Source organism: Hylaeus volcanicus, unplaced genomic scaffold (assembly GCF_026283585.1).
Source record: "Hylaeus volcanicus isolate JK05 unplaced genomic scaffold, UHH_iyHylVolc1.0_haploid 12183, whole genome shotgun sequence".
NCBI classification, from domain to species: Eukaryota; Metazoa; Arthropoda; class Insecta; order Hymenoptera; family Colletidae; genus Hylaeus; species Hylaeus volcanicus.
This window is the reverse complement of record NW_026533134.1, coordinates 111,752-139,233: the sequence shown is the minus strand read 5'-3', so window position 1 is coordinate 139,233 and position 27,482 is coordinate 111,752. Positions and strand designations below refer to the sequence as shown.

The following is a 27,482-nucleotide window of genomic DNA, read 5'->3' as shown; positions in this document are numbered from 1 at the left end:
TAATATTAAATGTTTTGATTGCCATATTCAGTTTTATAGTGGAACTATGGGATCATCTGGCAAATCATCTGGCAGCTCATTTCGATTTCACATTTTTTTCTACTTTCTTGTAGTTTTTTTATGGGGATCTTCTATTTTCCAATGATAACTCCTTGAGTCCTCCACTTTTTAATGTACTTGGAGTAATTTTTTTACTTTTTTTAAGTTTTTTATATTCACTTTCTTCACCGCCTCTCTTTTTCTTTTCCTCAATTCAATTAAAAAAATAAAGAGTGTGTGTATACAAATGGATTATTTGAGATTATATATATTAAAAATATTATAGATATACAGTGGACGAATTTAGATTATAGATATTAAAAATATTACAGATATATTAACAAATAGTGGATTTCTTTTTTAATTTTCTCACTTTATCTTTAACATTAAAATTTTTTGCAACAAGACTTTCTGCCATGCGTTCTCCATGCTTATGAACTCAATTCTAATACAATAAATTGTGCGTTATAAATAATGGATATCTTTTTTAATTTTCTCACTTTATCTTTAACATTTCAGGTTCTTGCAACAAGACTTTCTGCCATGTATTCTGCGTACTTTTGAAAACTTAAAGGACTGAAACTGATCTCTTTTTCTATATATTGTAATATCAGTACAAATTGTGTGGTACACTTTGCATTGCCCAACATCTTGAAAAATTAATTTAATTTCAAGATATAATAAAACACAATTTTACAGGATGAATAAATCTGAAAGATCCTTGCAATAATTGTGATAGTTCAAATGCAAACATAATAAAGAAAGTTAATGTAACTGCTTCCAAACAGATTCTTATTACGAAATTACTTTTGTTCGATCACAATAGTAGGGCGACAGCGAAAGTGGAAAATTTCTGCATCAAAGCAATACCTACTACTACAATACAAATGGAGAATCACTGTTATAAGTTTAAGGCAGCGATTTTCTACCACGGTAAAAGTATTTACGATGGTCATTACACGAGTAGGGTAAGGGGTAAGGGCACAACATGGGTAGCTGTTGATGATTTACGAGTAGAAAAACAAGTTTGTTATTACAGTTCAATGTTCAGTACGTTCAACGCCATAAGCTGCTTTGCGCACCATGAACTGTACACAAAGTACTATACAATACCTATAATATAAATATGATTTAAAGTCATTCTCTATGCAAATTGTTTTCACAAAAAGAAGCGAAATCGCCATAAAAAACTTCAAACAAGTAAAAAACTTAAGCCAAATGCATGAAAAAGTGGAGAACTTAAGGAGTTATCATTGAAAAATAGAAGATCCCCATAAAAAACTACAAGATAGTAGAAGGAGATGTGAAATCGTAATGAGCAGCCAGTGCATGAAGGTCCCTTCCGGTAAAGTGCAAAAGCGACACTGTGTAACAGAATGTAAAATTCGGTGCTGTCCAACTATGCGCAGCTAAAATGCTGTGTTCCACAGTGCTGACGTTTAGACCCTAATGACAACTCATGTAAACTGACTGCTCCACACTTTGGCGGTGAAATGAAGAAGTTACATAGTGTATCAATCACAAACTGAGACTGTTTGAAAAATTATCTGAAAGCTTGTGAGAGTTAAGGTATCGGGGTCGATGAATATCCTTAGAAATAACTTGTCTTGTCTGGCTACGCCAAGCATTTGACTTCCAGGCCACGGACATCTAGGCAAATGTCTAAACAGTCTCAGATTGTGGTTGATACATTATTTAGCTTCTTCATTTCACCGCCAAAGTGCAGAGCAATCAGTTTACATGAGTTGTCATTAGGGTCTGAACGTCAGCACTGTTGAACACAGCACTTTAGCTGCGCATAGTTGGACAGCCTCGAATTTTACATTCTGTTACACAGTGTCGCATTTGCACTTTACTGGAAGGGACCTTCATGTACTAGCTGCTTATTTCGATTTCACATCTTTTTCTACTTTCTTGTAGTTTTCTATGGGAATCTTCTATTTTTCTATGATTACTCCTTGAGTCCTCCACTTTTTCATGTACTTGGCTTAAGCTTTTTACTGTTTTAAAGTTTTTTATGGTAGAACCTACACGGCAACGTGAGCTTGCCCCCACTCTTGCCGCGGTTCAGCTACGAGTGATTTTGTCGCCACAGAACTGTCTGTTAAAACAAGGCGTACACTTTGCGATTACAAATTTAAGTTTGGACTATGACCAATAATTTTCATCAAGCTTGGTTATTTGTAAGAGTTTTATAAAAAAATATCTTCATATTTATTATAGCACATTTTATGCTATAAATAAAATAATTATACATGAAAAATAAAATTCACTACTCTTATAGTAATACACAATTATAAATATACAAGAAAGTAAATAAAAAAATAATACATACGTTTGTTCGAGGATCTCTGGACTCATGTAACGTTTTGTACCTTGTTTCAAATCAATTCTATCTGTAGACAAGCGATCTTGTGTTACCGCCAATGCAAAGTCAGCAATGACACAACCACCATTAGTTTTAACGAGAATATTTTTAGACTTTAGATTACGATGTGCCATAGCTGGTTTCCCTCTGGTTCCATGAATTTCCGTGTGTAGATAAAGCAAACCGTTGACGATACTCAAACATATATTGAGCATTTGTTGATGCATCAAGGAATGTGGAGATCGATTTAGATAATCGTAAAGCGAACCCATTGGATGATAATGCATTACCAGCCAAAGTTGAGTGCAGCTCGCTCTACTCGTCATATCACTTCCAACGTAGCCAAGAATATTGTCATGTCTCGATGGCAACAACTGAGAATAGACTTCCGTTTCACGAGCCCAAGCTGCTTCATCTCGGGAAAAATATATTTTTACAGCAACATTTTCTCCATGCCATATTCCTCTCCAGACTTCTCCGCCAAATCCGCCATTGCTTCCACTACCAAGGCATTCTACTAAAGCTACTTGTTTAGCCAATGTTCTTTGTACTAATAATGGTAAACCAGAACCAGAACCACTGGTTAAACTCCTTCCATCCAAGTATTCCTATTTTAATACAACATATACACAGCGTATAAATTTACATTATTCAATATTTTCAACATTAATTCTCAATGCAAAATAAATAGTACAAAAAAGAAGAATACAAATTTTCGTTTTGCTTAAGATAAATATCATATTCGTCAACGACATGTCGCCCTTCATATTGCTGAGACTGTCATGCCTTGTGACGAGGCACCGCACAGTTGTTCATTTCACGAAAACCTGGCCAAAATTCAATTTTTGAAGTACGCGGAATCAGTAAACTGCCATACTGTGTTTATTATATATGTAACACTGCAACAACAACTATTTATATTCTCTAAATATAATGATTATTTTCTAAGATATAGCACTTCAAAGTTGACGATTTCTCTCGTTTCCTTAATTTTTACATTTTGCTGCGTATCTGTGGTAATAAAATCTACAACTGTAATGTTATTTAAGAATGTATTCCTTATGGCTCATTTTCTGTATTAAATATACGTTATTTAGAATAATTTTCCACTATACGGATAAAGAATAAGTTTGATTTTACCTATGTACTTTTTATTTTAAGATTATGTGATATTCAGTCATTTTGTAAATAAAAAAAAAACAAAATACATGTTGAATTGAGTAACTTCCTCCTTTTCAAAGTCGGATAAAAATAGGAAAACAAAATGGTTGTTCACAAGACTTCACTTAAGTACACGCTTCATGAGTTAGGTAAGCATGTCTATTTTCATATGCTATTGAAACATCTTGTTCATATTTGTCCCACTCTTAATATTCGTACTTTATAGTTACAGATGTAGATTTTATTGTTGTTAGCTTTAACCATTCGTGAAGTCAGTGCCCTTGCTATGACTATCGAGAAAGAGATCAGGTGAACAAAATAACTTTGGTACTTGGGTAATAGTTTTATTGCACAAGGGAATAAGGTATCCAAGCGTACGTTGTCGACCATAGACAAGACTCGACTATAACAACAGAAAAAACGCGTCACATCGAGAGGGGTATATGGGCCCTCTCGAAGTTTCGACTGTGCACGGATACAGCTGTTCGGGACAAAGCTGTTCTGGGTAAAGCTGCTTCAACAATTATATTGTTACTGTAACTGTAAAGTAGGAATATGAAGAGTGGTGGAAATATGAACAAGATATTTCACTAGCATATGAAAATAGACATGCTTACCTAACTTATGAAGCGTGTACTTAAGTGAAATCTTGTGAATAACCATTTTGTTTTCCTATTTTAATTTATAAAATGACTGATTATCACATAATCTTAAAATAAAAAGTACATAGGTAAAATCAAACTTATTCTTTAACCCAATAGTGGAAAATTATTCTAAATAACATATATGTAGGAGTCTAAACGAAAAATAAGGCACGGGGATTCGCACCCACGATCCTCGGATCCACAGTCGACCGCTTTACCTACGCGACCAATCCCGTACTCTACGTTTCGTGTTATTTGACTCCTTATTGTTGGGTATGGGAGGCGCGGATACTACATATATTTATTACAGAAAATGAGCCATAAGAAATATATATTTAAATAACATAATAGCTGTAGATTTTATTACCACAGATACGCAGCAAAATGTGAAAATTGAGGAAACAAGAAAAATCGTCAACTTTGAAGTGCTATATCTTAGAAAATAATCATTATATTTAAAGAGCACAAATAGTTTTTGTTGCAGTGTTACATATATAATAAATACATTATGATAGTTTCATAAATACCAAGTTTCATGGATATCTAATAACTTTTTAATATACATGTCGGCCATATTGGATCCGCCATTTTCAATTTTGCAATTCTGATATTAGATTCGTAATTTGCGGGTCAAATAACTCAAACATATCTATTTTCATGAAGATCTGAAAACACTTCCTAATTTTGGCCGCATTTTTAACCATCTGGACCATTATGGCGCTGGCCCGCTTTCTCACATTCTCTTTCCTACCTTATTATCCGTGGTAAGGGTATGGTCAGTTAGAAGAGTTCACAGTGCCTTTAAACCAATTTTGATTTGCGATAATATATTCGATAAGTTATCAAAAAAGACCAATTTGTACCAAGTTATAAGTTTTTATCTCGACTGATGGGATAGGAAACAGAAAAAAATGAAAACCACGTTTTTACCAAATTTCTCTCGTCAAAAGTCATTGTAAATAATAAAAAGCTCAAAACCATGATGAGGAATACCAATTTTTCATCAAAGGAAACGTGGAGCTACAATTGTTGCAGACAAATCTAACATTTTCGGTTGTTATGTTTTGTTCAGTTATCAGTGTTATATATGCTACGTTTATTAATCATTTGATATATGGTTATTGTGGCGAGCGTAGGTATACATTTATTTGAGAGAAGAACTTTCAGCTTGCGCAAGTGCGTCAGAAACGTAGGTTTTCGGCGGTCTTGTAAGCCATACGGATGAGGACATCGGTCCTTATAAAGGAACATATCCAACTGTCACACTCCGATTTTGATCAAATTTATGTGGTAGGTAGTTCTCAAAAAACTATTTCACACGTATTTTTTTTTTATCGGCAATTGTCCATGTTGAAGGGATGAAAACAGCCCCTAAAGTTGGGGGTGAAAACCACGTTTTTGTTTAAATATCTAGAGAACTATAGGAGCTAGGACAAATATTTTTTTTTTCAATATGCGCTTTGGAATGGGTGATTTACGTATACCAGAAGAAATTGTTTATTTATTTAAACAATTTATTTTTGGAAAAATGTTTTTTTTTTGTTACTTTCTGTTACTAAATATTGTTTCTCATTCATGAAAATTTATATGTGCAAACTACAGGTTATAATTAAGGATACATGTTTTTGGAAATTTTGATTTTCACCATATGACAATAATTATACTAAATGGAGAATTCCTACTTCCGCGCAAAATTGTGGCATTTTTATCATTTTTTTTCTCATAAAGTATGCAAGATTTTAATTTGAAATTTTACCCACGTCTCTAGTATTATTTTAGTATGATGTATACATTTTTATGGAAAGATTTGTCAAAAAATATTAATGTTACAGTCCGTTGATCGTGAGGCTGCAATGAACACATTGGCCGCTGGTTGACTTGATTTCTACCGTTCAAATGAACTGAAGTAAATAAATCAATTAGCGTTTTATTCAATATGAATGTCGTTATCCTCTTGCGAAAACAAAATCAAAAGTTAATTTTCGAGGTATTAATTGTATGTGTTCGTTGCGTAGCATGTGTACCCGTGACTTCACCATCTTTCTCAAGTGAACGGCGTGGTCAAGCGGTTAAGGCGATGGCCTACGGTTACGCTGTCCCGTGTTCGTTCCCGAAAGTTGTTTTTTTTTTGTTAGTTTAAATATTTTCATGCTTTAATTATTTTATTATTTGCCGTGGAAAAATAAAAAACATTTAAAAACGTATTAATTTAATTTTTTGAATGCCCCAAACAGGAATGTTTCTTGTTTAAAATATATGGTAGCTCTGAAAAGAGCTGATTTTGTCATGATGTTTTTAAGTTGTTAATAAAATAATTTTCTGAAAATAACTTACTAATTAAAAATATATTATTCTAGGTATTTGCTGCTTTTCAGAGCTACCATATATTTCAAACGAGAAACATTCCTGTTTCGAGCATTTTAAAAATTAAATTAATACGATTTTAAATGTTTTTTATTTTTCCACGGCAAATAATAAAATATATAAAAATATTTAAACTAACAAAAAAAGAACAACTTTCAGGAATCGAACACGGGACAGCGTAACCGTAGGCCGTCGCCTTAATCGCTTGACCACGCCGTTCACTTGAGAAAGATGGTGAAGCCACGGGTACACATGCTACGCAACGAACACATACAATTAATACCTCGAAAATTAACTTTTGATTTTGTTTTTCGCAAGAGGATAACGACATTCATTGTTACGTATGCACACCCGTTCTTTTCGAAGCTCGCGTTCATTTATTTTATCTACCCCTTGGAATGTGGAGTCTGGTCTTTCCGGAATGCACCCTGCAGCTGTACCATACTTTTCTCAGAATCATCTTTTAACTCGCGTTGCGTGGGTAACCCTTTATCTAAACTTTCCCTAAAGCCCTATAGATGTTCACCTCTGAGTAACGGAAATCTCAACCGCCAAATTTCCATATATGGGAATCACTGACGTATCCCCACCAATATCTATGGGTATATAAAACCATGATTTTCGTTACTCGGGGAATTAGTACAAAAGAGTTACTTGGTAAAGTCACGTCGATCGTCTTCAGAGTTGCGCTTCAGTGAGATCGGGCTTAGATCCCTTTCGATCAACATTAACCATATAGATCCGCGAGGACGGTACAAAATCTATTACGGCATAGAAGCATTCTCGACCCCCGCATCGTCAGTGCGTTAACACCGTGCAACAATTAGGTAATTAAATTCATATACTAACCGCGACAACACGACACTGTACAATTGTATTATTAGAATTATTCAGTTTTGAATATATAATCATTTGTTAACCTTAAAAGGTCTGTTAAATCGTTATTAAACCTTCACCATTCGAATAAGCAATCCTAACCAGTGTAACGACCCCACAACATAATAACTTTACCGCTCGAGTTATTATTTGTTTAGAATTAATAGTTGCGAGGCTTTATTCACGACGCGTATTATATTCCAACAATACGATTCAATCCTTACTTAACCTTCCCAACGGTTACCCTTTACTGGGAGATACCGATCCTACGGTTACCCTTAATTGGGAGATACCAATCTTTCCTTTCTTATTCTTTACCTAACCTCCCCAACGGTTACCCTTTACCGGGAGATACCAATTTCCAGCAGCTATCTGACTTCGCGTCAGAGTCGTCTGCGATTTCTACTCCATCCTCAATCTTTGGATCCATTGAAATAAACAGGACTAATCGTATCTTCTTTGATTCTTGAATTCAACCCACTTGCAGGGCTCACACGCGCGTCGCTATCGCCCTGGCTCGTAACATCATATTGAATAAAACGCTAATTGATTGATGTGTGGAAGCGCTCCCTTACGAAGGGGGTTGAAAATTGGCGAGCTGTTCCACCCCCACAAGGGGTGCCTATGGGGTGCACGGTATGAGTGATAGGATTTTCTGGATCAGGGGAGTCCAGAGAATGCATTGAGCCCAAAATTGAGACCGTCGTCCAAAATTGTGGATTTTAGAGGGGGTGGAAGGTTGTGAGGGGTGGATTTGTTCGAGAGGGATTTCAAAGGGTGCATTTCGTAGAGGGCATCAAGGACAGTCGCCCAAAGGTTTTTTTGAATTTTTCAACCCCTTCCGTCATCCCTGGCCTGTTTCAAAGAGGCGGTTTTTTACACCCTCCCCTTTAGGGGGGTGAATTAATCCCTTCACATCAACCCTCGCCAATGCAACTTTGCACACACAGAAGACACTTGAAGACTATTCCTCACGAAGTTTCACCGAAATCGGTTGAAAACTTTCATAGTTATCAGCATTTGAAGAATCGTTCCGGGTTGCTTGTCCGGTAGTGTATATACAATTCTCTTCAAGAACTATTTAACCCTTTCGCTCCAAATGCCAGGTATATCCGGCACTTTTACACTTTCGGCCAGGAGTCCCGTTCAGGAGTGGCGCTTTGGCGGACCGAACTGCTGCAGCGAAAGGGTTAAATACATCACATTTCTCATCTGAATGGAAAACAGCCAAACTTATAACAATAAGAAAAAAGGAATAAAATTACAACATCAGCAAATCTTTTAAAATTCTGAGACGTTTCGCATAGACGCATCCCTAATACCAACTAACGTGCAAACGTTTACAGTACCGCGTACCGTGGGAACCGCGTTCTCACGAAACAGTGAGAAACAGTGTTCGAATGTCAACTGTGACTCACCGACAAACACATACCATTTCGGCAACGCTGCCAAAATTGGTTTTGGGTTTCGGAGGCCTACCTTATATACCAAAGATCCCCGCGGCGTAGAACCGCAAAGACGACCATAGAATTCCTTACAGTCGTCTTCTCCTATTCGAACCAAGTGCATGAAGAGTGCTCCTTTTTCATGCAGCTTGTCTCCTAGCCGCAGCCGACTGTTTGGAGAGTTCCCCTACGTCCTAATTGACAGTTGTGAGATTTTGTCGCGTGACAAAATCGGTCGTAGCTGAAACACGGCAAGAATGTGGGCATGGTGTAGGTTCTATCCGCGCTAAGTTCTCATGACGCTTTTGCCGATTAGATTTTGTTCCGTCGAACTCCCTAGCGGATTCGGCGGAAACCTAATCTAACCAAATCGCAAATATCCGCGATTACCGCGACGTCTCAAACCCTAGTAACAACCGCGCAATCCTCTCGATTTGATCGCCACGCCACGCATCGCGATCGCCTTTTGAACAATCGAAGCGACATCTCTTCTTTTGTTCGACGCAACGAGCCTCGCGGCTTCCGTTCCGTTTCTCGTCACTTGGCTCTCGCCGGCAACCGCTCATGCACGTGTTCTCGAGAACAGTCTAGTTTTGTTAACTGTTGAGAATTCGCAAGTTTGTGCGCTCAGTCAATTCACGAGTCGTGTTCTGACTTAAATTCATCAACGTCCGATGCGTTAATATCTTTCTTTCGTCTCGCGAAACCACGCGACGCGCGCCCGACCTCGTGTGCGCGATCGCGTTCCACAACGTGGCGACGCCATTATCGGGGAACTTCGTTTCCACGCTTTCCTTTCCTCTCCTTTCTCTAGTATCCATTGATCCCTTGGACATTACAAGGGATCGAATCGCCAACGAGCTCTGCTCAGGCGTTCTTTATACTTCTTTCCCTATTGGCCTCTCCCAGTAGAACTTCCACCTCCTTGGCAACCCTTCGCTTCACGCGATTCTCAATCGTTGCACGCTTGCAATCCTTCGCTTCTGTCGCGAATCCAATGTAATCGATTTACAACTTTCTGCGCGCCACCACTGGCACCGATCAAATTGTACGATCCCTTTCCTTCCCTCGTTCGGGATTCGAGTATACCACGACCGTTCTGGGTATCATTAAGCTGATCGGCCAATTGCACCACAAGACGTTCCCTGTAACATCTTGCTCATTTCACGAGATCGCCCAGTCGGTCAATTCGTCCGTCGAAAGATTCTAGTAATCTTTCGCCTGCGACGCGGTAGCGCGCTCGATCTCCCCAAGCGCGCGAGAACCGACCCCAGCGTCGTCTACACTCACACCCATAGGTTAATCGTATTGCGAATCTTCCGAAGCGGTCCATAGTTGTCTTCTTCGCATTTGTATGATCAATGTACGATTCTACAAGGGGTTTTTTACAGAAAGGTTTTCCCTTAGATGAGCCATTAAACATCTTCGTTTGTGGCTCAATCGAGCGTTATTTTTTTTATCCTGTCCCCCTCATCCCTTTCCTTCTATCTCGTTCGGAATTCGCAAAGAAATTCGCCCCAAAGCCACGGCGTTGCCGGTCGACGCTACAGATTTAATGCGATTAATTAACGAAAATTTCAATTGAGCATTGATGAGCAAACGATGAACAATTTCCACGGCCGAATTTGTTTAGAAGAATTGGGCGCCAGTGCCAAGTCCACGCGTCCGTTACTTTCGTCCTTCTGGCGATCGGCGACTTGCTGCGCTCGCGCGGGGACGCGGCGTGGATCGCGAGTACGAGGGGGCACGAAAGGGGGTCCCTAATGGGCCGCGGTCCACGCATCCCTTCATACTTATAGACCACCTCCGAACTGGCGTGTCCGGCGAGGAGGGAGCGAGGCCCTTCCGGGGTCAGGGCGCTTTCGTGACGGGCAGAAAAAGTCTGCCCCGTCACAGTATAAATAAATGGTTCTATCTTTTGAACTAAAAAGGGACAAACGAAAATTCCAATTGAGCATTTGTAAGCAAACGTATGCAAAAAGAAAATTGTGAGTTTTCCAAAAAGGGGGAGCCAGCCTCACACGGCTGGTTAATTTATATTTGATTGGTAATCCGTTGAGAGTTTCATAATCGATTCCGTCGATACCAGGAGATAACTGTTCATTTCTGCTATTGAGTGCAATGTTAAATTCTACAAAGTCGAAGGGCGAGTTTAAAAATTCATTTTCGATACTCTTTGGCAGCCAGTTAGAATCAGTTGGGCTCCAAGGAGGGCAAATTTTATCTAGGGCGAACATTAATTTTGTTTTGAACTTGGTGGTTTTCGGATGAGTGAGAAGGTCTTATCTTAATCCATTTGTTCTTCAATATTTTACTGGTATTCCAAACATATTTTTTATGAGTATTAAAATTGATATTTTTTCCAAATTCTTTAAAGTAGGCTTTTTATTTCTTTATAAAAATGTTCGTTGCTTGAGTTGAATATTTTTTATGATCTATATAATCATTGAGGCTTTTCGTATGTTGCCATTTTTTTAGGGCTGCCTTTCTGAGCCTTTTCGTCTTCTCACATTCCAAATCCCATCAAGTTACAGAATTTTTATGAATTTTATCGTTAACAATTCTTCTTTTTGGAGTGTTGGTCGTACTAGCAGTACATAATATGTTTGTAAAAATCAAATATTTTTCACTGGCGGCCGAATGAACATATTCTTTTAACATGAATTCCCAATAATTTTCTCCTAAATTTTGATATACTTTTTCCCAATTAGTTCGTAGGGATCTTAACGTAAACGATTTTTTATGAAATAAAGCTTTTTCGAAATTAATATCTATAAATAACGGAAAATGATCAGAACCCCAAGTATTACCGTTTACTTGTACTTGTATATTTTCCTCAGGTGATTGGTTGCTGGGTTGATACTCTTTTGTCTGGGAGTTAAATGAGATTGTTATTTTCAGGTCTTGTTTGTTTCCTACACTAGAGGGAATATATTGTGTTGACATGCTTTGGCCTACAGGTCAGTGTTTGGCAAGAGTTCTTCCTTTTTGCAGGCGAAACATATAGGCGAGTCAGATGACAGGAAGATCCAGTAGTTGGATTCATCGTACTCTATTTACAAGGATTCCGGAACTTTTTTAAGATCGTCAGAATGGATATATACATATATACGTATATTTGTCAGCGAGAGCTCAAAATATGTGAGCAACCTAGATCGTTTATACCACCTATATGTATGATAGATTTGATTCGAGTTTAATATTATGTTTTTTAGGAGATGTTTCTATAATATCGTGTAGTGTAATCGGAAGAACATTTGATAAGATCTTATTTTAATGTCGTTGTTTCCCAGGATTATTGATTTGTCGGTTAATTCGTTGGCTATTTCTTTGGAGGCGAGAAATAAACAGATTCTATTGTTAGAAATCCTTGAGACAAAGCGTATGTTAGTTGGATTTGTCAATTTACATATTTCTTTGACATAGTCTTTAACTGTGAATCCTTCTTTGGAGTTCATAATTATAGCTTGATCTTTCTTAGGCCATTGAACATTTTTTAATACGTATGCATAACTCATTCCTTGGCCTTCCATTATGTTAAAATTCTTACAAGGGGAGGGCACGTGTTATGGGTCGTTGATTTTGATGAGGTTTGGTACATACCTTCTTCATCGAAAAATATTTCTTCCGTGTTCCGGAATGGATTATGCCGTTAATACCAAATTAGCTGAACTGCTTTATGTTTTTATTATATTACTTTAAATAATACCTATGTTATATACTTGTTTTATTTTGTCGTCATTGAATAAGAATAAAAATTTGTTTTTATTGATGTTACAAATTATTTTAGATAATCCGCCGGATGTATCCGGCATCCATCTAGTAACCTTATATAATTAATTGAATCTAGAGACGCGCCAGCGTCTCGACGCCAAGTACATCAAAAATTATACGGCACCGCGTATATCTAGTGCTAATGCTACCGCGTATTTTTTACTCGTAAACCGGCGATTCCAACTTAACCTGGAACTTCTTTCATTAATATCTTGTCATGCCTGCAATATGTTCTAAATTTAAAGTTATTTTTCTGATGTAAATCGCACATAAGCTTTCGAATAAAACCAAAATCAATAAAATCGGTCCACGAACGACAGAGATATCGTAATATCATATCATGAATGTGTCAAAAACTGCAGCATTTTTCTTTTCCTTTGACAAGGAATTTTTTGTCAACACTTAGCCAATAGGAGCTAAAGCCGTTCGTCGATTCGTCAACTTTCGGAATCACTCGGTAGGGCTCGTTGCCCGGAATTGTAATATGGCTGCCGCTCATGCCTCTCGCTCATTACTAACCTGTATAACCTGCCAGTTTGTATTTGAGACATTTGGACGCCGTAAATTGAATAATTATTTTACTATTCAAAGGCTACATGTAGTAATATTGTATTAGGAAGTATATGGTTATAAGTGATGAAATATCTTCCTTGCCGTTGTGGAAAAATATATATAAATATGGTGTTTGAGTGTGCAGTTCATGATACAAATTTCAGTAAATGTTCATTTTGTGCAAATAAGAAACAGTGTGCAATAAGAATAAGTGTTGTAATACGATAAATTGTGCGTTACAAATACTGGATATATTTTTCTTATTTCTACCTTCATCTTTAACATCTAAATTTGTTACAACAAGACTTTCTGCCATACGTTCTGTGTACTTCAGAATTTGATTTTAATACAATAAATTATGTGTTAGAAATAGTGGATTTCTTTTTTCATTTTTACCTTCATCTTTAACATTTAAATTTCTTAGAATAAGACTTTCTTCCATGCGTTGTGTGTACTTATTAACTTAATTCTAATACAATAAATTGTGGGTTACAAATAGTGGATATATTTTTCCTATTTCTCACTTCATCTTTAATATAGATAGAGCTTGCCAGAATTAAAACAGCCGATCATAATTATCGTGTTTTATTTCGAAGCCTATTCCCCTTTTTTTCTAATACGACCTCCCATACTATCACCTTAAAGCTTCAAATAATGCTGTTCCATCGAACAAAAAAAATTCTAACAGAAAGGGACGAGAAGTTTATACAGGGTGCGGCAGAAATAACTCCCACATTTTAAAAAACGATTGAAAAGAAGTGGTACGAGATACCACCAGAAACTTTTTATTTCTTAAATCTAGATATAAAAAAGTTTTTTTTACTTTATGTTTTAAAAATTATGTCGTCCAAATGGTGGCCTTTACGGGCGATACACATTTGGAGTCGTTCTTGAAAGTTTTCCATCACTCTCGCCAGCATTTCGGAGGAAATTCTTTCAATTTCCTCTTGGATGGCCTCCTTTAGTTCATTCAAGGCCAAGGACGATGTTTGAAAACCTCGGCCTTGAGGTATCCCCACAGAAAAAAGTCACATAGACTTAAATCCGCCGAGCTACGGTGGGCACGGAACACTTTCGCACAAAGAAATCACTCGTCCCGGAAACACCATCTGCAAAATTTCGCGCTGACGACGCCCTGTATGGACCGTAGCTCGGCAGATTTAAGTCCATGTGACTTTTTTCTGTGGGGATATCTCAAGGCCGAGGTGGCATCTCGTACCATTTTTTTTCAATCGTTTTTTAAAATGTGAAAGTTATTTCTGCCGCATCCTGTAATTCGACAAATTAAAGTTAATCCTAAAAGTAGTGTTCCAAAATTAACGGCGGAAGTTCATCGAAGATTAACAAGTCCATATCAACGGAAATTGTTCGTCGAGTATTACACTATAAGGGCTATATGGTAAATATGATAATATTTAATGGTAGGGTAGCACGTAAGAAACAGCACATTTCTACAGTGAACTGTAGAAAACGCTTGGAATTTGCAAAAAAATATCATTGCGATATCAATTGCGATCAAAATTTTTGGAATAACGTCATATTTTCCGACGAAACAAAAATTAATTTATTTCATTGTGATGACAAAATTATTGTATGGCGAAAGCGAAACATAGAATTTCGTAAAGGCAATACCGTCTCAACGATAAAGCACGGTGGCGGATCGGTAATGCTTTGGAGCTGCATGGCAGGTAGTGGTGTTGGTAATATTGAATACATCGATACAATAATGGATAAGATGAAATACCTTTACATTCTACGAGAAAATTTGAAGCCTTCTGCTGAAAAATTGCAAATGCCATCCGTATATTACTTTTAGCAGGAGAATGACGCAAAGCATACGGCATACATTGTTAAGAAATGGTTGTTATATAATGCACCGAAATTATTACACACTCCACCATAATTGCCGGATTTGAATCCGATTGAACATTCATGGAAGTAGTTAAAAACAAGATTCAACCGTTGTCACGTTACCAACAAAATAGATGCAAAAAATAAACTTAAGGAAATTTGGAAAAGTATCTCTAATTCTACCACAAGGAATTTAGTAGAATCTATGCCTAGACGATTGCAAGCTGTCATAGATGCAAAGGGATACATGACGAAATATTGAACTTGTATTTATTAAGTGATGTATACAAGTTTATTTGATGTACGCTCAATTTAGTGTTAGTAAAACAGCTATACTTTTACGTTTTTAATTAAATATAGATAAATAGTTCATTTTATTTAAAATTTTGTTTACGAATTAACTGTTACAATATGTGAATAAAATATAATATATATTGTATTTTTACTTTTGAATACATGTGTTTACACTCAGTTTCCTGCCACTTTTCATTACCATTATAGGTATACGCTCAATTTTGGAAGTAACTGTATTAATGTGGCGACGCTATTTCCGGCGAATTTCGTCCACATATTTCCCTCTATTTCATTTCAATCTCTGGATCCGGAACACGGAAATACGACACGGCTAGTTTAAGGGATATGACTCTGTTTACGGAAACGATTTGTGTTTTGTGCATCCCGAATGCGTGTCATTGTATTTTCGTGCTAATAAAGGATAGACTTTAAAACTGTCTAATCTAACGTGTTATTCACATTTTTATTCATGAATAGCGCGTTGTTCACATTTTTATTTATAATTAACTCTTTATTAAATACCAATAATCACTCAATTACATTGTTTACTATCTCACAGAGAATCGTTTTCACTCCAACCAAATAGGTAATTACAAAAATTGTGTAATTTATGGAAATAAAAGAATCATTGTTGTTACTATTATAAAAAACATTATAGTTGTGTTAATAAACACGTATACGAAAATCTGGAATATGTATAAGCACTTTGAATCTAGAGATGCGGTACCGTCTCGACGCCAAGTTCATGAAAAATTATACAGCCACCCTGTATAACGTGGCGCTACCGCTTATCTTTTACAGGAGAGATGGTCCATTCTAACTTAAATTGAAACTTCTTTCATTAAGGGTGTGCAGGACCCAGAGCCAAACTCCGATTTGACTTCAGCGACAGTTGCAGAAAAAGTAGGAAACTCCGGGACAAGGACAGAGAGGGCGATACAACAATTCCAGGAGAGACGAGGACAGGACGATTATTCTAGCATGACTTTTTTCCAAGATATTGAGACAAGGATCAATATTTTCTAATAATTCTGGTTTTAATATATTCGTTACACTTTGGCGGATGCGATCCTAAGGCCTGATTTTGTAAAAAGTATATATAACAAATTTCTTCTATAAGAAAAAGAAAAGAACGTACTTTTATTGTTTAAAAATTTTTAAGGCCGAAATTGCAAAATCAGGCCTTGGAGTCGCATCCGCCAAAGTGTAACGAATATATTAAAACCAGAATTATTAGAAAATATTGCTTCTTTGCTTCAATATCTTGGAAAAACTTTGTTGCAGTAAAATATTGATGATTTGTATGGCAATATGGCTGCTTCGCTATCTCTTGTTTGGTGTTATTATATCGTTAGTCTATACACGGTCTTCTACATGGTTTAGACCAGGGATGCCCAACTGTTTTTGCCTCCGGGCCGGTTGAAAAAAAATTATTTTCACGGGCCGGACGAAATATTAAAATTGAAAAATGTTAAGCAAAAGACTTATTTCTTTAAGTAAAAAAATTTTTATTATTAAAGTTGTTTATGAATAATTATAATTAAATCGGTTAGTATAAGGTCTTCCGAAATTTGAAAATCTTCGGTGATAGCTCTGATAAAAATTAACAACTAACAATAAGCAGTATCTTTTACATCGCAACTTCCGTCCAGAGCTATTACATAAAAATTGGCAGATTTTTAATTATTTAATAACTGATTCACGCGACAATTCAAGCGGTAACCAATAGATGCAATACATGCATTGCAGCAAGAGGTAGTTTTGAAAAGTGTTTGCAATAAATAAGCGTTAACAACATATGTAAATGTAAATAAATGAGAGGAAAGACGAAAACTCTTTTGTTTCTTTTTTCACGATTTTCTCGAAAACTGAGCATAAACGAGCAAATCACCTAACGTTTTTTTTTCTTAATTTTTCGGTGCCCAATACGCCCTCGTAGTTTAGCCATTTAATTTAGGGACACCCTGTATATACAGTGGGTGTAGAATGTATTCGTACGCCGACCAATTTCCCAAAAAACTTTTGTGTGAAACTGTAGTTTCTTAACTTCTTTTTTTATAAGCAATGATATTTTACATATTTTCGGAAGTCTCTAACAAGGGAAGGTCCGGAACAAGCGATCCGGACGAGCGGTTTTTGAACAAGACCGGGCTCAAATGATGGAGGCTGATGAGCTTAAAAAAAGTGCAAAACATTAGGGGTATCAGGCCAGCCATTTTTATAAAAAATGGCTTTAAACATTTACAGGCCACTAGAATCTAGATATACGAAAACATTGAAGTTCCTAACAGAAGCTGTTGTAGCTGCGGGCGTTACGCCGCTGGTTCATGTTCAGAGTTCGTGGGTTCGAGGTTCCAGTAATGGACATTTTTTTTTCAACTGCATTTCTATTTCTTATTTCTCTTTTTACTCACGGTTATATAAATAATATATAAGAATTGTAAATAATATTGATGTGAACATAATATTATAATGAGTACATGCAATACATAATATAGCAATAGTAGAAGTAAACATACAAATGTATGGGATGTGGCGTATTTACTATTAATAAATTAGTATCAATATTAATATTAATATTATTATTAATAAAAAACATATTATTAAAAATTGTAGTCCACATCCTATACTTTATAATTCTTATATATTATTTATGTAGCAGTGAGTAAAAAGAGAAATAAGAAATAGAAATGCAGTTGAAAAAAAAAATTTCCATTACCGAGTCTCGAACCCACGAATTCTAGAACACGAACCAGCAGCGTAACGCCTGCAACTACAACACCCTCTGTTGTAAGATAGATATAGTCCAAACAAGATTTACTAGTATTTGTACGATTCTTATGACAAACCATTTACAGCAGAGTTTGTTACGTAAACACATTAGTTTATTGCTCCGTACGAATTAAAAAACATCAAATTTTCAGGAAAGTACTTTTAAAAAAGGCTGTAATAAAGGAATGGAAGAAGATCCCACTTCGAATAACTAATAATTTAGCTAATTTAATGCTTCGAAGAGTTGCAATAACAATTAACGAAGATACTCTTCAATGATGCGATAAAGTTCGGCTCGCGGTGCCGTGCCCGTTCCCTGGCGTCGCAGTGTCAGTTTGCTAGGTCCCTACGACCCCTCCTATGCGAGGAGATGACACTTTCAAGTGGGTTGTGAGTAGAGCTGCCGAAAACCGAATAAAGACCGAATATTCAAGCGGTTTTCAAGCCGAGTCAAACCGGGACCCGATTTCCGAGCCGAGTCGAGTACTTGAAAAAACCGAGTAGCTTGAAAGATTCAAGAAAGAAATCAAGTAACTTGAATTTTTCAAGCTACCCGAATAGAACCGAGCGGTCCGAAAAAACCAAGCGGCCCGAAAGAACCGGGCAACTCGAATGGTTTCAAGCTTTTCCGAGTACATATGTTAGTCCGCCGCCGGGCAACAATGGTATCATAAAAAGGACGTAGCAAACTAGACCCAAAGAAGGTCGACCATCATTTTCCGTATTTCTTATCGGATCTTAACGGATGTATTACCAATCGATTCCTTACGTTATCCCGATGAAAATGGTACCAGACATGATACAATTCGGATTATTTAGAAGGAAATTATACGGAAAAAATGATTTGTACGCTTTTTGCCTATCTGCGTTAAAAATAGTCCGATTTATATAGTGTTTCGTAGCGTTTTCATCAGGAAAACATAAGGAATCCAACGGCGTTACTCCCGTAATAATACGATGCATATGAAGTGAAATCGGGTGATTACTAAAAGCCATAAACCAAGGGTGGAACCGTCCAAAGCGCACGTGTGCCGACTTTAACCCACGACGGATCTCAAAGGGTCCGAGCAATAAAGTGTGAAATGTTTGTCATGATATGTTCACTTTTTGTTGTGTTTTATAAAAGTTAAAGAAACAAATTGCACTACTGAATTCCTGATGTTACACTGACGAAGATGGTACCAAACACGATATAATATCGATTAATTTTAATAATTCGTGTAATGTAAATTCTACATATCACGCTGTTACACAGCAGAAAGATCTTAAAATTCTAACCGAGATATCAGCGAGATACTCATACAAATAATAATTCGTCGATAAAACTTTCTTATTTTAGACTTTTCTCTAATTAAATTTTTACCGACGTATTTGTGCGATTTTTCTGATTTCAATGATACAACATGAAATGAAATGAAATGAAAGGAAATTCATAGAAATACTATCATGTTCATAACAATCTGAAAGAATGACAAAACTTTCATGTTTTAAACAATTATCTGGCAGAAAATAGGCAACGAACGTATATATTGTAGCCTGTTTATTGGATCAATGATAATTTTGTATTGCATCTTGCATAATAAATGAATAATTTTCGGCAAAATCTCTGACGACAACAAACTCATCGGGACTTAAACTTCCTTTTGAATATTTAAAATAACTACTTCGATTTTTTGCTATGAAATCATGGACTTGCAATTGCAACATTTTGTTTTCTAATTCATTAAGAAATGCTGGTATTGAATATTCTATAGGCTCTAAATTAGATCTATCGGTACTTGTCCATTTGTTGCATGAAATAGGTACAATCGAATAATTTTCAAATATACCTTGCAATTGTTTACGAATGGGATTGAAATTGCTTCATTTGAAACATCACAGCGCATATTTGATAACATTTCTTTATATGTGCATGGAAAATTACAAGATGTAGGAATTAATTTTTGCAGTTTGGCACCATGAAGCATTAACTTTACATTTTGATGCATTACACATACACACACAGAATGTGTTCCACAGGTTCCGACTATTACATATTCTTTTGAACGAAGCTGAGCAAATTTACTAAATCCAATTTTTATAGATGGATTTTGTTCTTTAAAAGGCAAAAAAACGACAAAAATCACAATTTTTAACATTCCCTCCGGCACCGGGCCTGGATCATTTTTCCGTCGTTTTTCGAAGTCCCATTCCTCTGTGATCGAGAGTGTCGAGCCATGTGTTTACATTGTAACTCGATCCGTAGCAATCGGCTCTCCCCACTATTCTAAATGTTAGTGACAGAAATGTTTCGAACTTTATTGCAAAAGAAGTAGTTTTCGGGACAAAATATTAACAAAAACAATTGGTTACGAGGCATTATTAATATGATTATAATGTTTGCATATTTTGATTTTAAGCCTTCTTTTGTAGCGTGTATGGACTTGAATTTCGATGCCTGAATAGTGACCCGGCTCCGTCGTTCGTGCGACCGCCCGGTGTCCGAGGGTTAAATTGTAAATATCAAGAAAACGGAACTAATTCTGTGTAATAATCATTTTATCATCATTTTCCTATACATATGTACTTTAGCGTGTTATCTTCTAACAATTCCCCATATTCCAAAATAATTTTAATGTAAAAATTAAATACAAGTATAACATAGTTTTATAAATATGTTGCTTATTTCCCATTATTAAATTTATATTTATAGATACAATATACAGACAATATAGAGTTCTCTCGCAATGCGAATAGTAAAACACTACAAGGTTCGGGCCGATATATCGACTCTGGCACTTCTCGCCAGTGCAGCAAGGGCCGATATATTGGCCCCAGCACTGAAAGAGTTAAAAGAAAAATGTATGACCGCGGGCATTTTTTAAACTTACTACGATACTGAACCATACTGAAAAGCGTCTCTAGACTACTGGCACATCACCGCAGCAGAAACGACAGCAGGGCTGCAGTGGACGGCGCGATAGCGGAGCAGCCATATTGTCATACAAATTTTTTGCCAGCTATCTAGTAGTTCGGCTACTGTCCATTGGTGGCGCCAGCTTACTATATAGTAGTTCACCTCCTCTCCGTTAGTGGCGCTAGTTTACCTCCTGCGCACCCTTAATATCTCATCACGCCTGCAATATTTTCTAAATTTAAACGCATTTTTCTGATGTAAATCGCATATAAGCTTTCGAATAAAACCAAAATCAATTATATCGCTCCAAGTACAACTGAGATATCGTAATACCATGTCACGATACATGCAAAAATATTACCGTCTTATACTTTTCCAGTCGATTTTTCGTCAACACTTAGCCAATAGGAGCTAAGGCTGTTCGTCGATTCGTCGACTCTCGGAATCAGTCGGTAGGCCTCGTCGGCCGGAATTGTAATATGGCTGCCGCTCACGCCGCTCGTTCATTTCTAACCTATATAATCTGTCAGTTTGTATTTGTGACAGTTGTCATTTCTAACCTGTATAACCTGTCAGTTTGTGTTCGTGACATTTGGACGCCGCACAGTGGGACAAAACGACTCTCGGCGATCAAAAATCCATAACTTTGGTTCTCTTGAAAATATTTTAATGAAATTTTAGGAACTTATTCCCTATACTATGATACTTAAATTGTATGAGTATAAATCAATTTGAGCTCCAAAATGTCCAAATATTCACGTATAAAGTGTAACGCGTTCAATATCTTTCACTTGTTTGACATACTTATTGTTATTTAACCAAAATTCGACTCAAACCTGTTATTAACTATGAGAGAAATGTATTTAGTAATTTAAAAATGACAAGATGTACGTAATAATCATAGAAGTAAGCGTACAAACGTACATACCATTTTCCGCACGAGTCCCACTAAGCACAATCACCAATTTTTCAAAAAGGGGCACGAAGGAGCACCCGATCTTTGCAGAATCTGATAGAGGATGGTTCACCCTTTCCAGTGATAGCAATGAAACCTTGGACAAGTGCGGCCAATTTTTTATAACTATGCGTAAAGTTACAATTTTACTTAAATGTACTTCTCTCCAAGCAGACCCTATTATTTAAAAAGTTGTTAACATTTTGACTTACTTTATGCATTGAATACTATCTATACAAATCTAGTAAACATTATAATTCATTTGAATATTGTCTTTCTCAGCAAAGTTTTTTACAGAATCGTATATTGAAGTTAGGAGTAATATCGTAAGCGTTTTTCTTGGACGAATTTCAACTGCCTTTGAATGCGCACCACAGCAAAACGGAAGCAAATATCAAAAAACGGATTGCACTACATTAAACAGGAATTTATCCTCTATCGATGTACGTAAACAGTTTTTCCATTTTTCGAATTCACGAAAATCGATTTTTGATCGCCGAAAGCCGTTTCGTTCCACCGTGCGCCGCAAATTGAATAATTATTTTAAAGGCTACATGTAGTAATATTGTATTAGGAAGTATATGATTATAAGTGATAAAATATCTACCTTGTCGTTGTGGAAAGATATATATAAATTTAGTGTTTGAGTGTGCAGTTCATAATACAAATTTCAGTAAATGTTCATTTTGTGCAAATAAGAATAAGTGTTCTAATACAATAAATTGTGTGTTATAAATAGTGGACAACTTTTTTTATTTTCACTTCATGATAAACATTTGAATTGCTTGCAACAAGACTTTCTGTCACACGTTCTGCATACGTATGAACTGTTAAAAGAAAGGGAGAGAGAACGCATGGCAGGATGTCTCACTGCAAAAAATTTAAATGTTAAAGATGAAGCGAGAAATGAAAAAAAGAAATCCACTATTTGTAACACACAATTTATTGTATTAGAATACAGTTCATACGTTTACAGAACGCATGGGAGAAAGTTTTGTAACAAATTGAAACAATGAGAAAATGAGAAAAGGAACAGAGATCCACTATTTGTAATACATAATTTAGTGTATTACAATAATATAGAAAAAGAGAGGTCAGACTTAGTCCTTTAAATTCTCAAAAGTACACATGACACATGACAGAAAGTCTTGTTGCAGGAAATTTAAATGTTACTGATAAAGTGATCAAACTGATCTCCCATTTTCTATTATTTGAAGTCATTCACTATACAAATTATCTTTGTAAAAAGAAGTGAGATCCCCATAAAAAACTTCGAAAAAGTAAAAAAATTACGCCAAGTACATGAAAAAGTGGAGGACTTAAAGAGTAATCATAGAGAAATAGATGATCCCCCTAAAAAAATTGAAGAAAGTAGAAAAAGATGTGAAATCGAAATGAGCAGCCAGTACATGAAGGTCCTTTCTAGTAAACTGCAAGGTGACACTGTGTAACATAATATCAAATTCGGTGCTTTCCAACTATGCGCAGCTAAAATGCTGTGTTCAACAGTGCAGACGTTTAGACCCTAATGACAACTCATGTAAAGTTACTGCTCCGCACTTTGGCGGTGAAATGAAGAAGTTACATAGTGTATCAATCACAAACTGAGACTGTTTAGACATTTGCCTAGATGTTCGTGGCCTGGAAGTCAAATGCTTGGCGTGACCAGGCAAAGCATTCTCAGATCAACAATACCCATATTTTCTCTCTCGCAGACTTTCACAAAATTTGTCAGTTTAAAACGCTGACAATATGAGTACATATTCATTATTTTACACTTTAAAATAATTCTTATTCATCAAAACCTTGACCTTGCCTGGCCACGCCAAGCATTTGACTTCCAGGCCGCGGACATCAAGGCAAATTTTTAAACAGTCTCAGTTTGCGGTTGATACATTATTTAGCTTCTTCATTTCACCGCTAAAGTGTGGAGCAGTCACTTTACATGAATTGTCATTAGGATCTGAACGTCCGCACTGTTGAACACAGCATGTTAGCTGCGCATAGTTGGAAACCACCGAATTTTACATTGTGTTACAGTGTCGCCTTTGCATTTTATTGGAAAGGACTTTTATGTACTGGCAGCTCAATTTGATTTCACATCTTTTTCTACTTTCTTGTACTTCTTTATAGGGATCTTTTATTTTTCTATGATAACTCCTTGAGTCCTCCACTTTTTCATGTACTTGGCGTAATTTCTTTTACTTTTGGGAAGTTTTTTATGGGGATCTCACTTTTTTTTACAAAGATAATTTGTATAGTGAATGACTTCAAACAATAGAAAATGGGAGATCAGTTTGAATCCTTTAAGGTTTCAGAAATTCGCGGAACGCATTGCAGTAAGTCTCATTGCAAGCAATTTAAAAAGAAAAATGTAATCAGTTTTTCAGTAACATTTAAATGCAACTTGACTTTTTGCCATATGTCGTGCATACTTTTGAGAACTTGAAGGACTAAGTCTGACCTTTTTTTTCTATATTATTGTAATACAATAAATTATCTATTACTGTTAGGCAGAGTAAAATAAATCTTTATTATGTAGTAAATAAATCTTTATTATATCAGTGCTCTGATCGCGTACACTGCGCGGGTTCTGGATGTGTGTGTTAGGGAGAGTGAAATGGGTAAAACAAAAAACTAGCACTAATGCATTGGTATGCATTCAATATCCAACACTCCCCCTCAATGCATATCAATTAATTTGTATCATTTTCATGTTGTTCATACAAAACATATGTTTTTTATATGGTAGTGGCTTTGTCATGATATCGGTTATCATCTCATTAGTGCTCAAGTTACTTAATTCAACAATTTTACTTTTCAATACCTCTCTAATGCAATGATATCTAATATCAATATGCTTTGACCTAGCATGAAATACATTATTCTCACTTAATAATTCAGCACTTCTATTGTCATTGTACAAGGATATCTCCGGTATTAAATCTATTTCAACAAATAAATTCCTCAGGTAAATTAGTTCTTTAACAGCTTCACAAATAGCCATATACTCAGCTTCAGCTGAAGATAGTGCTACTGTTTTCTGCTTCTTGCTTTTCTACGAAGTAGCAGAACCTGCAAATTTAAATAAGTATCCTGTAAATGACTTTCTGTCATATTTATCTGATGCCCAATCCTCATCTACATAGCCATCTAACCTAAAATCATGTTTGCTATACACTAATCCGAAATTAATGGTTTTCATTAAATACTTTGTAATTCGCATAGCTGCATTCCAATGGTCTCTTGAGTAACCTGAATTAAATTGTGATAGAAATACTACTGTGTACATTATATCAGGTCTGGTACAGATTGCTATGTAAGTTAAATTTCCAATTAATTCTCTAAAGGGTAATACAACAGTTTCATTGTTCTTCTTCAACTCATAAAGAACACTGGGATCTGCAGGAGTATCGCGCATATTTGCATTTATCATTTTAAATTTTTCGACAATTTTTCTTATATGCTTTCTCTGCAATATTATCAACTTATTATTTGATCTTTCTATTTCTATACCAATACAACGTTCTCGTCGAAAAGGTCGAGCCCACCACGACCGCAACCTTTAGCTAAACCTAAATCTTTAATTTCAAATTGTGAACTTAATTTTACTTTGATCTTATTTGTTTTAACCATACAATTATGGGCAATAAGGATATCATCAACATATACGATCATAATAGTTAGATATTTTTCATTTATATCATAATAGATGCAAAGTTCACTTTTGCAAGCTTTTAAATTTAATTTTTTGAGAAAACTATCAATTTTTATATTCCAAGCTCTCCCTGCTTGTTTTAACCCATAAAGTGATTTCTTTAACAAACAAACTTTATGTTTGCCTTGCATTTCATTTAGCATTCGCTTAGCCTTTGTATGGCAACTTATATCACTTTCATCCATGCTCATATAGTTTGCAACGTGATTTCCCGACACGGTCCGCGATCCGCGTCGGGAAGCGTGCAAAATGAAAGTTTTCCGACTTCTGACGCCTTTACGGGAAAACCCGAGCGCCAGGTATCAGGAGATACCGGCGTGAGAAGCCGAACGTCGCGAAAATTACCTCGGCTAGCGATCCGGATCGCGGAGAGGGGCGTGGATCGTCGGCGAGGAAAGAAAGTCTGAGAAAGCCGTCTTCACGGCAAGACGGGGCGGATTAACACAGCACTCATTTAAAATAATATAGAATATATTGTACGCGAAAGATGTTACAAAATACGGTGTACACTGCCGAGCTGTCGTAACGTCTAAGGTCACCGGGACGACCGGTAACCGACACGAGAACTACGTTTCGATAACACGTGCGGATTTCGTTCACGATAGCCCAAATTCCGTCGCGATTCGCACAAAAGCGACTTTGGAAACGATATTCGGACAGTCTTGACGCGGTCGCGGTGGGCTCGACCTTTTCGACGAGAACGTTAACCGGCAGCGATCTAAACACGTGCGCGTTACAATGGACTCGCGACTAGATGTTCGTTATTTCGTTCGATATCCTACGAAAAGGCGATTTCCCGCTAACAATGCTATTTCGCCCGACAGGGTGCTCGGCAGCCACCAGGTAACCCGACCAATTTACGATATCCTATCCATGAGCGTGAGGTAAAGGAGGAAGTGCTTACCGTACCGTTCACCACGTGTGTTGCTGACGAAATAGGACGACCTACGCGAGCTCGTCGCACGCGTTGGCTCACTCGCTTCCCCCCAGCCTCACCTCAATGGTCGGCGGCACGCGGCACCTTATGGCGGGCAAATTCAAATCGCGTTATCGGCGGTCGTCCAGTCTCGTCCCTCGGCGATTTTGGTGGCGTGTCGGTGCTGGCATCCCTCGAAGACTCTGGAGCGGGCCGGGTCTCGAGTGCACTCGAGAACCCGGCTGACTTCGCCTAAACGGCCTCCTGCCCCCTGAAGGTCGTAGCGGAGTCCAGGGGCTGTTACCAAGATCCTCCAGCCCCTGTCCATTTGAGCTTCGTCTGGCCAGTCCGTGCAGCCGGCGCCGGATTGGACGGGATCGGTAGCCTCTAAGCCGCATCGCTCGGTGTTGCCGTCGTTAGCCCAACGCTATTCCCTTTCAGATAGGCCAATTAGTCATAACCCTGGGTTACCCTGGTGGCGCTCGCGATCTTGGTCGGTCTCGTTTCCCGCGGAGAGTTCACCTCTTTGTGACGCGGGAATCTGCCACGTCACAAGTTTAACATTTCTTTAAGTAGCTCAGGAATCTTCATAAACACCTTTGTGTTCAGATTTCCATTTAAATTGCATAGATAATGCCATTAACAACCTAAATGACTCAATTCTTGCTACAGGAGAAAACGTATTAAAATAATCTAATCCATAGACCCGTGAAAAACCTCTCGCGACTACCCTAGCCTTTTTCTTTGTAATATTTCCACTTGTATCAGTCTTATTTGTCAGTACCAATCTGGAATCAATCAAATTTACGTTGTCTGGTTTTTCTACAATGTCCCATGTATCGTTTTTCACTATCTGC

The 27,482-nt window shown here is 36.9% G+C and overlaps 1 protein-coding gene across 4 annotated transcripts in view; it reads right to left on the bottom strand.

Moving 5' to 3' along the window:
* Window positions 1–27,482, bottom strand: part of LOC128882785 (activin receptor type-1) — a 177,121-nt gene that overhangs the window by 69,397 nt on the left and 80,242 nt on the right. For all 4 annotated transcript variants that reach the window (XM_054134525.1, XM_054134528.1, XM_054134527.1 and 1 more), the window contains one exon: window positions 2,375–3,015. In XM_054134525.1, the coding sequence (XP_053990500.1) occupies window positions 2,375–3,015 (641 nt within the window). The remainder of the gene's footprint in view (window positions 1–2,374; window positions 3,016–27,482) is intronic.